This window comes from Oncorhynchus tshawytscha, linkage group LG03, assembly GCF_018296145.1.
Source record: "Oncorhynchus tshawytscha isolate Ot180627B linkage group LG03, Otsh_v2.0, whole genome shotgun sequence".
NCBI classification, from domain to species: domain Eukaryota; kingdom Metazoa; phylum Chordata; class Actinopteri; order Salmoniformes; family Salmonidae; genus Oncorhynchus; species Oncorhynchus tshawytscha.
This window is the reverse complement of record NC_056431.1, coordinates 71,968,634-71,983,970: the sequence shown is the minus strand read 5'-3', so window position 1 is coordinate 71,983,970 and position 15,337 is coordinate 71,968,634. Positions and strand designations below refer to the sequence as shown.

Genomic DNA, 15,337 nt, shown 5'->3' with positions numbered 1-15,337 from the left:
GTGAAATGCTGAATACAACAAGTGTAGTAGACCTTACAGTGAAATGCTGAATACAACAGGTGTAGTAGACCTTACAGTGAAATGCTGAATACAACAAGTGTAGTAGACCTTACAGTGAAATGCTGAATACAACAAGTGTAGTAGACCTTACAGTGAAATGCTGAATACAACAAGTGTAGTAGACCTTACAGTGAAATGCTGAATACAACAAGTGTAGTAGACCTTACAGTGAAATGCTGAATACAACAAGTGTAGTAGACCTTACAGTGAAATGCTGAATACAACAAGTGTAGTAGACCTTACAGTGAAATGCTTACTTACAAGCCCTTCACCAACAGTGCATTTTTAAGAAAATACATAAAAAAAAGTAAAAGTAACAAATAATTCAAGAGCAGTAAAATAACAATAGCGAGGCTATGTATGGGGGCACCGGTACAGAGTCAATGTGGAGGCTATATACAGGGGGTACCGGTACAGAGTCAATGTGGAGGCTATATACAGGGGGTACCGGTACAGAGTCAATGTGGAGGCTATATACAGGGGGGTACCGGTACAGAGTCAATGTGGAGGCTATATACAGGGGGTACCGGTACAGAGTCAATGTGGAGGCTATATACAGGGGTACCGGTACAGAGTCAATGTGGAGGCTATATACAGTGGGCACTGGTACAGAGTCAATGTGGAGGCTATATACAGTGGGTACCGGTACAGAGTCAATGTGGAGACTATATACAGGGGCACTGGTACAGAGTCAATGTGGAGGCTATATACAGTGGGTACCGGTACAGAGTCAATGTGGAGACTATATACAGGGGTACCGGTACAGAGTCAATGTGGAGGCTATATACAGGGGGTACCGGTACAGAGTCAATGTGGAGGCTATATACAGTGGGCACTGGTACAGAGTCAATGTGGAGGCTATATACAGTGGGTACCGGTACAGAGTCAATGTGGAGACTATATACAGGGGGTACCGGTACAGAGTCAATGTGGAGGCTATATACAGTGGGCACTGGTACAGAGTCAATGTGGAGGCTATATACAGTGGGTACCGGTACAGAGTCAATGTGGAGGCTATATACAGTGGGTACCGGTACAGAGTCAATGTGGAGGCTATATACAGGGGGTACCGGTACAGAGTCGATGTGGAGGATATATACAGTGGGCACCGGTACAGAGTCAATGTGGAGGCTATATACAGGGGGTACCGGTACAGAGTCAATGTGGAGGCTATATACAGTGGGCACCGGTACAGAGTCAATGTGGAGGCTATATACAGGGGGTACCGGTACAGAGTCAATGTGGAGTCTATATACAGGGGGTACCGGTACAGAGTCAATGTGGAGTCTATATACAGTGGGCACCGGTACAGAGTCAATGTGGAGGCTATATACAGGGGGTACCGGTACAGAGTCAATGTGGAGGCTATATACAGTGGGCACCGGTACAGAGTCAATGTGGAGGCTATATACAGGGGGTACCGGTACAGAGTCAATGTGGAGTCTATATACAGGGGGTACCGGTACAGAGTCAATGTGGAGGCTATATATGTGGAGACTATATACAGGGGGTACCGGTACAGAGTCAATGTGGAGTCTATATACAGGGGGTACTGGTACAGAGTCAATGTGGAGGCTATATACAGTGGGCACCGGTACAGAGTCAATGTGGAGGCTATATACAGGGGGCACCGGTACAGAGTCAATGTGGAGACTATATACAGGGGGCACCGGTACAGAGTCAATGTGGAGGCTATATACAGTGGGCACCGGTACAGAGTCAATGTGGAGGCTATATACAGGGGGTACCGGTACAGAGTCAATGTGGAGTCTATATACAGGGGGTACCGGTACAGAGTCAATGTGGAGGCTATATATGTGGAGACTATATACAGGGGGTACCGGTACAGAGTCAATGTGGAGTCTATATACAGGGGGTACTGGTACAGAGTCAATGTGGAGGCTATATACAGGGGGCACCGGTACAGAGTCAATGTGGAGGCTATATACAGGGGGCACCGGTACAGAGTCAATGTGGAGGCTATATACAGGGGGTACCGGTACAGAGTCAATGTGGAGGCTATATACAGGGGGCACCGGTACAGAGTCAATGTGGAGGCTATATACAGGGGGCACCGGTACAGAGTCAATGTGGAGGCTATATACAGGGGGTACCGGTACAGAGTCAATGTGGAGGCTATATACAGGGGGTACCGGTACAGAGTCAATGTGGAGGCTATATACAGGGGGTACCGGTACAGAGTCAATGTGGAGGCTATATACAGGGGGTACCGGTACAGAGTCAATGTGGAGGCTATATACAGGGGGTACCGGTACAGAGTCAATGTGGAGGCTATATACAGGGGTACCGGTACAGAGTCAATGTGGAGGCTATATACAGGGGGCACCGGTACAGAGTCAATGTGGAGGCTATATACAGGGGGCACCGGTACAGAGTCAATGTGGAGGCTATATACAGGGGGTACCGGTACAGAGTCAATGTGGAGGCTATATACAGGGGGCACCGGTACAGAGTCAATGTGGAGGCTATATACAGGGGGTACCGGTACAGAGTCAATGTGGAGGCTATATATGGGGGCACCCGTGTCGAGGTAATTGAGGTAAGATGTACATATAGGTAGAGTTATTAAAGTGACTATGCATAGATAATAACAGAGATTAGCTGAAGCGTAGAAGAGAGGGGGTAGTCCTAGTGTATTTTTGTCTGTACTGTTTATAGATTGCCCAACCTTACTTTGACTGACAGTTGCAGAACCACTGAAGAAAGTGAAGCAACTTAGCTTGATACTTTCAGCAACTGGTCCAAGGATGGTTTTGATGTTAAACACCTAACGGCACCGGTTAGAACTAAGGTTAGTTAGATCTGATTTCAAATCAGTTGTTTAGCTTGACCACAATGGTTCTTTGGGGGGGGGGACTATTCACTTAGACAGACTTATCATCAGTTCCTGACCTGCCTCTAATACATTGGCCCATGTGATTTCAATTAGTACTCTCCTCCATCCTAAATCAAATAAAAGGCGATATTTAGTAGCTCAGACATCAAACCAGGGGAGAGAAGAAGGGATGAAAGCTCCCCACCAACGATTCAGAGAGGAAGAATAGATGGATGGAGAGATGACTGGGCTGGAGATAAAAGAGTGTCCCTTTAGCCAACAAAACCCAGTGTTGGCAGTCACGAGTTTAGAATTTACAGCATGTCATGGTTTGGGGTTTTAAACTCAGGGATCAAAGTGCCTATGAATTTACCGTTATGAGACTTAGGGCTCAATTAAATAAACTCATATGGTCTAACAGGCAAAAGAGTAAATCAAGTAGACAAAATATCATTATAATTACTGTAAAATATTTATCATTACAGCCAGGGCAAAAAAAACGTTTTTAAAAAAATGCTCCAACCAAATGCTGATAAATAGTGTGAACGTTTTCCCCAAAGTTAGTTTCAGGCCCTGGTTGCAGAATGAAGAAAGACTTCTATTCAATCCATATCCCTAACGTTCAGTGCTACAGCGCCATTGAAATCTAAAGGCAATATTCACCTGTTCTCGGAAACTGCATTCTCTGTAAACTCTGCATATGTCGGCTCAGTCAGAGATGTAGCCGAACTTCGCCAATCTGAATTGAATTTGAGCCTTAAATATTTCCAAATGTTAACAGTGGCATGGAGCACCCCCTAGAGACTAAACATGGAACTATAGAGATGGAACACAAACAATTTAGCAGAACAATATCTCTTCATGGATACAGTAAAGCATCAATGATAATGGATGTGTTTGGGTGAACCAGCTCAAGTGATGAGTAACCTTGCCTAAGACCTGAAGTAATATGCTTTAGCTCAGCAGGCTAAAACAGTCTTGTAGCATGAAAACAACCATGGTTCAAACCTCCCATTTGGTCACACACACACAGACACACACACTTTTCATCTCTGATTCATATGATTTCCTACAGATTAATTTGACCAGTTAGAACAAGCCTACAAACGACATTGACAGCATCCCTTCCCTTTTCCAGGTTTTTTGGGTTTGTGGCTCGGAAGCAAGGAAGCACAACTGACAACGTCAGTCACCTCTTTGCCGAGATGGACCCCGATCAGCCCGCCAGCGCCATCGTCAACTTTGTCTCCAAGGTGATGAGCGGCTCGCCGAAACGATGAGCTGACCTTTTGGCGACCCTTGGCTGTTAGTTTTTTGGGGTTGTTGTTATTTTTAACTACGGAGGGAATATATTTCCTTTTTTTAGGTTGTATTCTAAGTTTAATCTTAGGTTTCACCTCTTTCCTTCTGATCTCGTCTTTTACCTGTGTGTGTGTGTGTGTGTGTGTGTGTGTGTGTGTGTGTGTCTGTATTTCTTCTTGGAAGGACTCCTTCGTGGCGTGAAGTAGGGGGGATAGAGGAAGTGCAGTTTGTGGGGTGTGGCTGTGTAAGCTGTTGAATGTTGGCTCTGGGAGACCATTGTGATCTCTAGCAGGGCAGCACAAGAACAGAAAGAGGAAATCATGTCAGTGATGATGTCAGTGAGTGTGATGCATGAAAAAGAGAAGAAGTAGTAAAGTTGTGTGATGTAAAGAAGGGTGTGAAGCTGTCGGGTTTTGGACTGTTCAACCAAAGATTTTTTAAAAGCAGCAATGTCACTGAAGGTATGTTTGAGACAATATTTGGTTAAAAAAAAAATGTCTTCTTTATCAAAACATTTACATTTTATGTTCTTTCCATATACAAGTAAATACTGTATTTATTTTATTCCTAAAAAGTTTGCATCTTTGCTTTCTTCGCAAACCGTATTCAAGTACGTTTTTGCATGCTGGCGAGTTTAATCATTGTAAATATCACAGAGTAGGGCGTGGGTAACTTGGATGACTTGGGGCCTAAAAATGTTGTTGGAATTTTTTTAGAGCTTACTGTAGAGAAAGAAAATAAAGAAAAAAGCACAGTTGTTCTCTTCAGAACAACAGAAAACATCTGACTTCAGAACAACAGCACACATCTGACTTCCACTGTTCTCTTCAGAACAACAGAAAACATCTGACTTCAGAACAACAGCACACATCTGACTTCCACTATTCTCTTCAGAACAACAGAAAACATCTGACTTCAGAACAACAGCACACATCTGACTTCCACTATTCTTTTCAGAACAACAGAAAACATCTGACTTCCACTGTTCTCTTCAGAACAACAGAACACATCTGACATCCACTGTTCTCTTCAGAACAACAGAACACATCTGACATCCACTGTTCTCTTCAGAACAACAGAACACATCTGACTTCCACTGTTCTCTTCAGAACAACAGAACACATCTGACATCCACTGTTCTCTTCAGAACAACAGAAAACATCTGACTTCCACTGTTCTTTTCAGAACAACAGAAAACATCTCACTTCAGAACATCTGTATTGGTCTCCTCCGACTTCCACTGTTCTCTTCAGAACAACAGAAAACATCTGACTTCAGAACATCTGTATTGGTCTCCTCTGACTTCCACTGTTCTCCAGAACAACAGCACACATCTGACTTCCACTGTTCTCTTTAGAACAACAGAAAACATCTGACTTCAGAACATCTGTATTGGTCTCCTCTGACTTCCACTATTCTCTTCAGAACAACAGAAAACATCTGACTTCAGAACATCTGTACTGGTCTCCTCTGACTTCCACTGTTCTCTTCAGAACAACAGAAAACATCTGACTTCCACTGTTCTCTTCAGAACAACAGAACACATCTGAATCCACTGTTCTCTTCAGAACAACAGAAAACATCTGACTTCCACTGTTCTTTTCAGAACAACAGAAAACATCTGACTTCAGAACAACAGCACACATCTGACTTCCACTGTTCTCTTCAGAACAACAGAAAACATCTGACTTCAGAACATCTGTATTGGTCTCCTCTGACTTCCACTGTTCTCTTCAGAACAACAGAAAACATCTGACTTCCACTGTTCTCTTCAGAACAACAGCACACATCTGACATCCACTGTTCTCTTCAGAACAACAGCACACATCTGACTTCCACTGTTCTCTTCAGAACAACAGAAAACATCTGACTTCCACTGTTCTCTTCAGAACAACAGCACACATCTGACATCCACTGTTCTCTTCAGAACAACAGCACACATCTGACTTCCACTGTTCTCTTCAGAACAACAGAAAACATCTGACTTCAGAACATCTGTATTGGTCTCCTCTGACTTCCACTGTTCTCTTCAGAACAACAGAAAACATCTGACTTCAGAACATCTGTATTGGTCTCCTCTGACTTCCACTGTTCTCTTCAGAACAACAGCACACATCTGAATTCCACTGTTCTCTTCAGAACAACAGCACACATCTGACTTCCACTGTTCTCTTCAGAACAACAGCACACATCTGACTTCCACTGTTCTCTTCAGAACAACAGCACACATCTGACTTCCACTGTTCTCTTCAGAACATCTGTATTGGTCTCCTCCAACTTCCACTGTTCTCTTCAGAACAACAGAACTCATCTGACATCCACTGTTCTCTTCGGAACAACAGAACTCAGCTGACATCCACTGTTCTCTTCAGAACAACATAACACATCTGACATCCACTGTTCTCTTCAGAACAACAGAACACATCTGACTTCCACTGTTCTCTTCAGAAGAACAGCACACATCTGACTTCCACTGTTCTCTTCAGAACATCTGTATTGGTCTCCTCCAACTTCCACTGTTCTCTTCAGAACAACAGAACACATCTGACATCCACTGTTCTCTTCAGAACAACAGAACACATCTGACATCCACTGTTCTCTTCAGAACAACAGAACACATCTGACATCCACTGTTCTCTTCAGAACAACAGCACACATCTGACTTCCACTGTTCTCTTCAGAACAACAGAAAACATCTGACTTCAGAACATCTGTATTGGTCTCCTCTGACTTCCACTGTTCTCTTCAGAACAACAGAAAACATCTGACTTCAGAACATCTGTATTGGTCTCCTCTGACTTCCACTGTTCTCTTCAGAACAACAGCACACATCTGAATTCCACTGTTCTCTTCAGAACAACAGCACACATCTGACTTCCACTGTTCTCTTCAGAACAACAGCACACATCTGACTTCCACTGTTCTCTTCAGAACAACAGCACACATCTGACTTCCACTGTTCTCTTCAGAACATCTGTATTGGTCTCCTCCAACTTCCACTGTTCTCTTCAGAACAACAGAACTCATCTGACATCCACTGTTCTCTTCGGAACAACAGAACTCAGCTGACATCCACTGTTCTCTTCAGAACAACATAACACATCTGACATCCACTGTTCTCTTCAGAACAACAGAACACATCTGACTTCCACTGTTCTCTTCAGAAGAACAGCACACATCTGACTTCCACTGTTCTCTTCAGAACATCTGTATTGGTCTCCTCCAACTTCCACTGTTCTCTTCAGAACAACAGAACACATCTGACATCCACTGTTCTCTTCAGAACAACAGAACACATCTGACATCCCCTGTTCTCTTCAGAACAACAGAACACATCTGACTTCCACTGTTCTCTTCAGAACAACAGAACACATCTGACTTCCACTGTTCTCTTCAGAACAACAGAACACTTCTGACTTCCACTGTTCTCTTCAGAACAACAGAACAACTCTGACTTCCACTGTTCTCTTCAGAACAACAGAACACATCTGACTTCCACTGTTTTCTTCAGAACAACAGAACACATCTGACTTCCACTGTTCTCTTCAGAACAACAGAACACATCTGACTTCCACTGTTCTCTTCAGAACAACAGAACACATCTGACTTCCACTGTTCTCTTCAGAACAACATAACACATCAGCTGTTCTCTTCAGAACAACAGAACACATCTGACTTCCACTGTTCTCTTCAGAACAACAGAACACATCTGACTTCCACTGTTCTCTTCAGAACAACATAACACATCAGCTGTTCTCTTCAGAACAACAGAACACATCTGTATTGGTCTCCTCTGACTTCCACCGTTCTTTTCCCCTCTTCTTTTGAATGGTTGAAGGATGGAGGATAGATAGAAGCTTGTCCAGTTTGGTCCAACTATTCACCTACACAGGGATATTAGAATCCTGTAATGACGCTGGGAGCTGGCGTCTGCTGTTACCCTTCTAGACCAGCCTGCAATGCACCCCTCTATGGATACATTTGGTTTTGGCTGATTGGTTCCCCTTTGTGTGTCTACCATTGCCTATCATAAGTGCCACTCCTCTCCGCTGTGCATGTATAAGCATCATGGAAGGTCAGAGTTCACTGCTGATTTTTGAAGAGCGGACGGGCATCGAGAGTCCAGGTTGCTACGACTAAAGCAGCTCTCTCTTCTCCTTCGGAACATTAAAATTATTCTACCCCTGCAACCGTCCCAGTAAAGATTGAGAGAGTCCACTATCTTTACAGATCAGCCTATGAAACGTGTAACACCCACATCATACCCACAAGTAAGCTATATACATATACATATATAGATATATATATATATATATAAAACATGTTTATTTTTTTGCTCTGTCACTCTTATATAATAAATTGACATATATAGTCCAACCATAAAGATTACTGAGTGTCGAAAAAATATTATTCTGTACTTTGGCTAAGATTTATAAATCATGAGACTGAACTACATCAAAATAAATGGTGTGAAGTGTATGTATCTTAAAGCTTTGCTTTAAAACAATTCACTGCATTACTTTGTTTATGTTATGAGTCTTTGTATAAAGCATCCTTTGGTATGGGGGAGAAAGAGCGTCTAGCAAAGTTCTTTGTTGCAGAATTGTGCCAACATTTTAAAAAAACATGTCAAAATAAACCTGCCTAAAATGGAATGGCCAGAGTGAAGCACTTACACTTCATATGAAATATCAATGCACCTATGTGTAGCTGTGTGTTCACCGCATGTTTGGAGGCCAGATATTCTTTCCGTGACTACTTCCTCTATCTAACATCGCAGGTTTAGTGAAGCACCACCGAATTAAAATCTTAAGCAATTAGTCATGTTGTTATGTAGGGCCTACTGCCCTCATGTGGTGAACCAACGTTTGACCACCCATTGTGTTTTTACTCCGGCGTTTTAACTGTGATTTCAATAATGACCTTCAATGGACCAGCGAAACTCAAATGGCTGAGCATATTATTTTCAGAATATGGAAGACAAGTATTATGTCACTTTTTTTGGCCATTATGATTTTGTGAATGTCCTCCTTCTTCTTCTCCTCCTTCTCCACCTCCTCTTCCTCTCCTCTACCACCAACACCCCTCCTCCTTCTCCACCTCCTCTTCCTCCTCCTCCTCCACCTCCACCACCACCACCAACACCTTCTACTCCTCCTTCTTCTTCTCCTTCTCCTCCTCCTTCTTCTCCTCTTAATAACTCAATTGGATTCTGTTTGGAGCAGATTAGTCATACCTCGATGGTCAAATCTACTCCAGTAAAAAAAGAACAAGCATTTACATATGGCATTCTGTCATGTCAAAATACACACAAAATATTTGCTTGTCCACTTCTGTTACCACTTCATGTTTTGTTTTAAGCTCCACTGGGTCTACTTCCATGGCTTCTGTACTCGTTCCATTCTGTTCCAACCGTTCATTCCTCTTCAATGAGAATCCCTCCATTTGAAATGAATTGTATTTATTATTTTGATGAGTCTCCACTACTGTAAAACTATATGTGACGAAAGCATGGTTGATTCTGCATTTTTCTATGAGAAACGTGTGAGAAATGCTTGTCGGGTCAATCCCCCTCTACCACAAATTGAATGTCAGTCTCACGTTATTTGGCGTGTAAGAAGTCTCTTCTGATGTACATGTGGCCACTTTGAGGAAATAGCCTTAGAATGTGTGCATGAATGTGCTGCGATGCCTGTACAGAAGTGTATGTATTTTCATTTGCTTTATTGTATGGCTTTTGTTTCTGAGAAGAAAAAAAACATATTAAAAGTAATTTGTGTTTTTTGGTGTTGGAAAACTTTGTTTATTCAGTTTTACATACAATCACAAACACAATATTTACAATATAAATAATATACTCAACAAAAAAAAAACGGACAAAATAACACAACTATAAAGATACCATACTTTCGACAAGTTAAACCACACTGGGCAGAAGGTTAGGTTAAAGGTTAAAGGAGCAATCTGTATTTAATACAGGACAAAGTGGACACATCGCCATTGTTCCTGTAAACAGCCAAGGGATGAGGGTGGAGAAATGCAACCACTCTCACATTCACAGACAGTCATGGCCACAAAGACCATCCACTGGACCAAAATAAAAGTTTACTATGTTGTTTATTACATTTACTTTGTTAACAAACAACAGAGAAAAACACGTTTCTGATTAGGCAAGAGGCATAAAGGCATCCACAAGTTACATTCTTCAATAATCACTTGATATTTTAAGTACAGTGCATTTGGGAATTATTCAGAACCCTCTCCACATTCTGTTACGTTACAGCCTTATTCTAAAATGTATTACATATTTTTTTCCGCTCATCAATCTACATACAATACCTCATAATGAAAAGCAAAAACAGATTTAAAAAATGTTGGCGAATTTATTTAAAAAATAATAATTTGAGACTCGAAATTGTGCTGAGGTGCATCCTGTTTCCGTTAATCATCCTTGAGATGTTTGTACAACTTTATTGGAGTCCACCTGGGTTAAATTCAATTGATTGGACAATATTTGGAAAGGCACACACCTGTCTACATAAGCTAGAGTGGCCAGACAGAAGTCCACTCCTGGGAAAATAGGCAGATGACAGCCCGTTTGGAGTTTGCCATATGGCACCTAAAGGACTTTTAGGCCGTGATAACAAAATGCTCTGCTCTGATGGAACTAAGATTGAATGCCAAGGACAATGCAGGAGAGTCTGGACTTGGACCCGATCGAACATCTCTGGAGAGTCCTGAAAATAGCTGTGCTGTGACACTCACCATCCAACCTGACAGAGGTTGAGAGCATCTGTAGAGAGAATGGTGGTTAACTACCATCCAGGACTAACATCCAACTCCCCAAATGTATTTTTTAAATTTTTATTTTACCTTTATTTTACTAGGCAAGTCAGTTAAGAACAAATTCTTATTTTCAATGACGGCCTAGGAACAATGCATTAACTGCCTTGTTCAGGGTCAGAACGACAGATTTGTACCTTGTCAGCTCAGGGATTTGAAACCTTCCGGTTACAAGTTCAACTCTCTAACCACTAGGCTACCCTGCCACTCCAAATGTAGGTGTGCCAAGCTTGTAGCATCATACCTAAGAAGACTCAAGACAGTAATGACTGCCAAAGGTGCATCAACAAAGTGCTGACTAAAGGGTCTGAATACTTATGTAAATGTGATATTTCAGTTTTTTGTTTTTAATACATTTGCAAACATTTCTAAAAACGTGTTTTTGCTTTGTTATTATGGGGTATAATGTGTAGATTGATGAGGGGAAAAAACTAATTATTCCATTTTAGAAAAAGGCTGTGACATAACAGAATGTGAAAAAAGTCAAGGGGTCTGAATAGTTGCCGAATGCACTGTGTACTTGAGAATACATTTTGCCTGTCTGATGTCTGTTCATATTGAATATGTTTGTTCACATGAAAGATGAGGGTGCAAAAATGCATTCTGACCTTTGTTTGCACGCACACGCGCACACACACACACAGTTTGTTTCAAGATTTGTCAGTCGTATGTACTGGATACACATGGTATACACCACCCAAACATTCAAGCACCGAGATTGGGAAACACTGTCTTAATAGGAACACGGTACTGTACACATACCATCTCATTCCTGGATTGGATGGTAGTGACCATCTCATTCCTGGATGGTAGTGACCAGCTGATTCCTGGTTGGTAGTGACCATCTGATTCCTGGATGGTAGTGACCAGCTGATTCCTGGATGGTAGTGACCAGCTGATTCCTGGATGGTAGTGACCATCTGATTCCTGGATGGTAGTGACCATCTGATTCCTGGATGGTAGTGACCATCTGATTCCTGGATGGTAGTGACCATCTGATTCCTGGATGGTAGTGACCATCTGATTCCTGGATGGTAGTGGCGATCTGATTCCTGGATGGTAGATGGTAGTGACCATCTGATTCCTGGATGGTAGTGACCATCTGATTCCTGGATGGTAGTGACCATCTCATTCCTGGATGGTAGTGACCATCTGATTCCTGGATGGTAGTTACAATCTGATTCCTGGATGGTAGTAACCATCTGATTCCTGGATGGCAGTTACAATCTGATTCCTGGATGGTAGTGACCATCTGATTCCTGGATGGTAGTTACAAACTGATTCCTGGATGGTAGTGACCATCTGATTCCTGGATGGTAGTGACCATCTGATTCCTGGATGGTAGTGACCATCTGATTCCTGGATGGTAGTTACAATCTGATTCCTGGATGGTAGTGACCATCTGATTCCTGGATGGTAGTTACAATCTGATTCCTGGATGGTAGTTACAATCTGATTCCTGGATGGTAGTGACCATCTGATTCCTGGATGGTAGTGACCATCTCATTCCTGGATGGTAGTGACCATCTCATTCCTGGATGGTAGTGATCATCTCATTCCTGGATGGTAGTGATCATCTCATTCCTGGATGGTAGTGACCATCTCATTCCTGGATGGTAGTTACAATCTGATTCCTGGATGGTAGTGACCATCTCATTCCTGGATGCTAGTTAACCGCTGTTTCCTGGATGGTAGTACCATCTGATTCCTGGATGGCAGTATCCATCTGATTCCTGAATGGCAGTTAACCACTGAATCCAGGATGGTAGTTACAAACTGATTCCTGGATGGTAGATACAATCTGATTCCTGGATGGTGGTTACACACTGATTCCTGGATGGTAGTTACCTTCTGATTCCTGGATGGTAGTTGCCAGCTGATTCCTGAATGGTAGTTACCATCTGATTCCTGTTTGCTAGTTATTCACTTATTCCTGGATGGTAGGAAAAAATACCTCAACCAATTTCTACAAACTGGTGACATCCAGTGGAAGCGGTAGGAACTGCAGGAAAGTTGATTAGAATTCTGGATTCCCCATGAAAACATATTGAAGAGACAGTGACTTAAAAAAAAGAAATCTGAATGGTTTGTCCTCGGGGTTTCGCCTGCTAAATAAGTTCTGTTATACTGACAGACATGATTCAAACATTTTTAGAAACTTCAGAGTGTTTTCTATCCAATACTAATAATAATATGCATTTATTGGGATCTGGGACAGAGTAGGAGGCAGTTCAGTTTGGGCACACTATTTATCCAAAAGGGAAAATGCTGCCCCCTACCCCAAACAGGTTAACCAGATGATTCCTGGATGGTAGCTACCATCTGATTCCTGGATGGTAGTTACCATATGATTCCTTGATGGTAGATACCGGCTGATTCCTGGATGGTAGTTACAATCTGATTCCTGGATGGCAGTTAAGCAATGATTCCTCGATTGCACTTACCATTTGATTCCTGAATGGTAGGGTTATGTAAGCCTGTAGGAAGAGGGAACACAACACCCTTCTACATCTCAACTCCCCGTGGAGTGAAAGATAAATGGTTCTGTAGGTGCGGGTAAGGATGACAAAGGCAGGAAATGTACAGTTTATTGGGAATTTATTTATTCCTTCACACGGTAATTTGGGGAAAAGGGGCTGGACGGAACCAAAGCAAAGAAAGTAAAGGTTAAAGATCCCCCTCTCCTACCTTACCTGCCTACCCACTACTTACCTAATCTTTTAGCACCACCTGGTGCGCTAAACAAAATACAGGGGGTGGTCCGCCCACGTCTTACCTAGTGTGCATAGACAGTAAATACTACGGATAATGTATGCCAGCAGGCCTCTTGCTTAAGCACTCCCTAGGTGCCTTCCCCTTCCCCCCTGGGAACAAATGAAACAGAATAATCCAAACATAAGTAAACAATTTCAAGATTCAAAAACACTGCATCATATTGGCACACACATACTTCAGATCAACGACTACAACAATACTTAACAAAAACCTGCCTCTGAGCAACAACCAACACAGGACATCACCATCAACTCTCTCTGAGCAACAACCAACACAGGACATATCAATCAGCCTTCGTCTCCTACAAAGGAACACTGGCTTTTAAAGCTGGAGAAGGAGTCTGTAATTACAGACAGCTGTATCCTTTGACGAGAGGGCGGGGTCAGCTCCAATCTGCCATGGGGCCGACCAATCAGCTGCTTGGGGGAATCCAGGAAGCCATTTCCTGAAATACATACACACAAATCCACAACACAGAAACTGGGGAATGTAACACACCCACCCAAAAACATGCAAACTTACAGTTTGGAATAACAAAACCCAACACGTATCCCCAGTTACCAAATCCGTGATAGAGTCGGCAACCACATTCGCCGAACCCTTCACATAGTTTATCTTTAGATTGTATCCTTGTACAATCAGAGCTCACGGCATAAGGCGGCGGTTTTTGCTACAAAAACGCCAAATAATTATGGTCCGTGAAGACCAGTATAGGCAAGGCGCTGGAGCCCACATATACCTCAAAAAACTTTAAGGCTAGCAATGAAGTCAGCGTCTCTTGTTCAATGGTGGAGTACCTTGCCTGACACGAGTTGAACTTACGGGGGAAGAAACTGACGGGCCAATCCACTCCATCTTCATCTTCCTGCAAGGGAACCAAACCCACCCCCACTATACTAGCGTCTACCTCATATTTAAAAGGTTTGTCAAAGTCGGGGGCTGCAAGCACTGGGGCACTACCAAAGTAGCGCTTTGGCGGACTCTAAAGCATAGTTGCAATCCTGGGACCACTTATATGGTACTTTGGGACTAAGCGGAGGTGTTAGGGGAGCTACTACTGTCAAAATATTGTTCAGACTTTGTAACTGCATTTATGCAACGATAGTCCGTACATAAGCGGGACATACCGTCAGGCTTAGGAACAAGAATACACGGAGAACTCCAGGAGCTGTTACTGGGTTTTGCCATGTCATTCTGTAATAATAAGCTACCTCACTTCACATTACTTCCCTTCTCTTAGCATTAACCCGGTACGGATGCTGACGTATAGGAGCAGTGTTCCCCACATCCACATCATGTTCTAAGATGGACGTGCGACTTGGAACGTCCTGAAACACATTGAGAAAACTATCAATAGGATAAGATCATTAGTTTGATCGTTATCCAAATGTTCCATTTGAGAGGGTAACTTTTCCAGCATCTCCGAATTACATAAGTGTTTACACTGCTGTAACGTATGGCGTAACTCCAACCAATCCTCCTTATCCTCTTCTAGGTCCCAGCCAGGCTTCAGCACCAACG

At 42.6% G+C, this 15,337-nt stretch overlaps 1 protein-coding gene and 2 long non-coding RNA genes across 3 annotated transcripts in view; 1 reads left to right on the top strand and 2 right to left on the bottom strand.

Annotated features, from left to right (window-relative positions):
* The window catches only part of LOC112224753 (tensin-1-like), a 298,598-nt gene extending 293,597 nt beyond the window's left edge, over nt 1–5,001 (top strand). The window contains 1 exon segment of the mRNA XM_042319964.1: nt 4,035–5,001. Within this exon segment, the coding sequence (XP_042175898.1) occupies nt 4,035–4,176 (142 nt within the window). The 3' untranslated portion in view covers nt 4,177–5,001.
* Nucleotides 5,002–5,823: 822 nt separating this feature from the next.
* On the bottom strand, nt 5,824–6,181 carry LOC121846219. The gene is made up of 2 exons (XR_006083136.1): nt 5,949–6,181; nt 5,824–5,910 (listed from the first exon to the last, which is right to left on the bottom strand). It is a non-coding gene; the product is annotated as an uncharacterized LOC121846219 (long non-coding RNA).
* A 733-nt stretch (nt 6,182–6,914) lies between these two features.
* On the bottom strand, nt 6,915–8,605 carry LOC121846218. Its single transcript, XR_006083135.1, has 2 exons — nt 7,868–8,605; nt 6,915–7,646 (listed from the first exon to the last, which is right to left on the bottom strand). It is a non-coding gene; the product is annotated as an uncharacterized LOC121846218 (long non-coding RNA).
* Between the last annotated feature and the right edge of the window lie 6,732 nt (nt 8,606–15,337).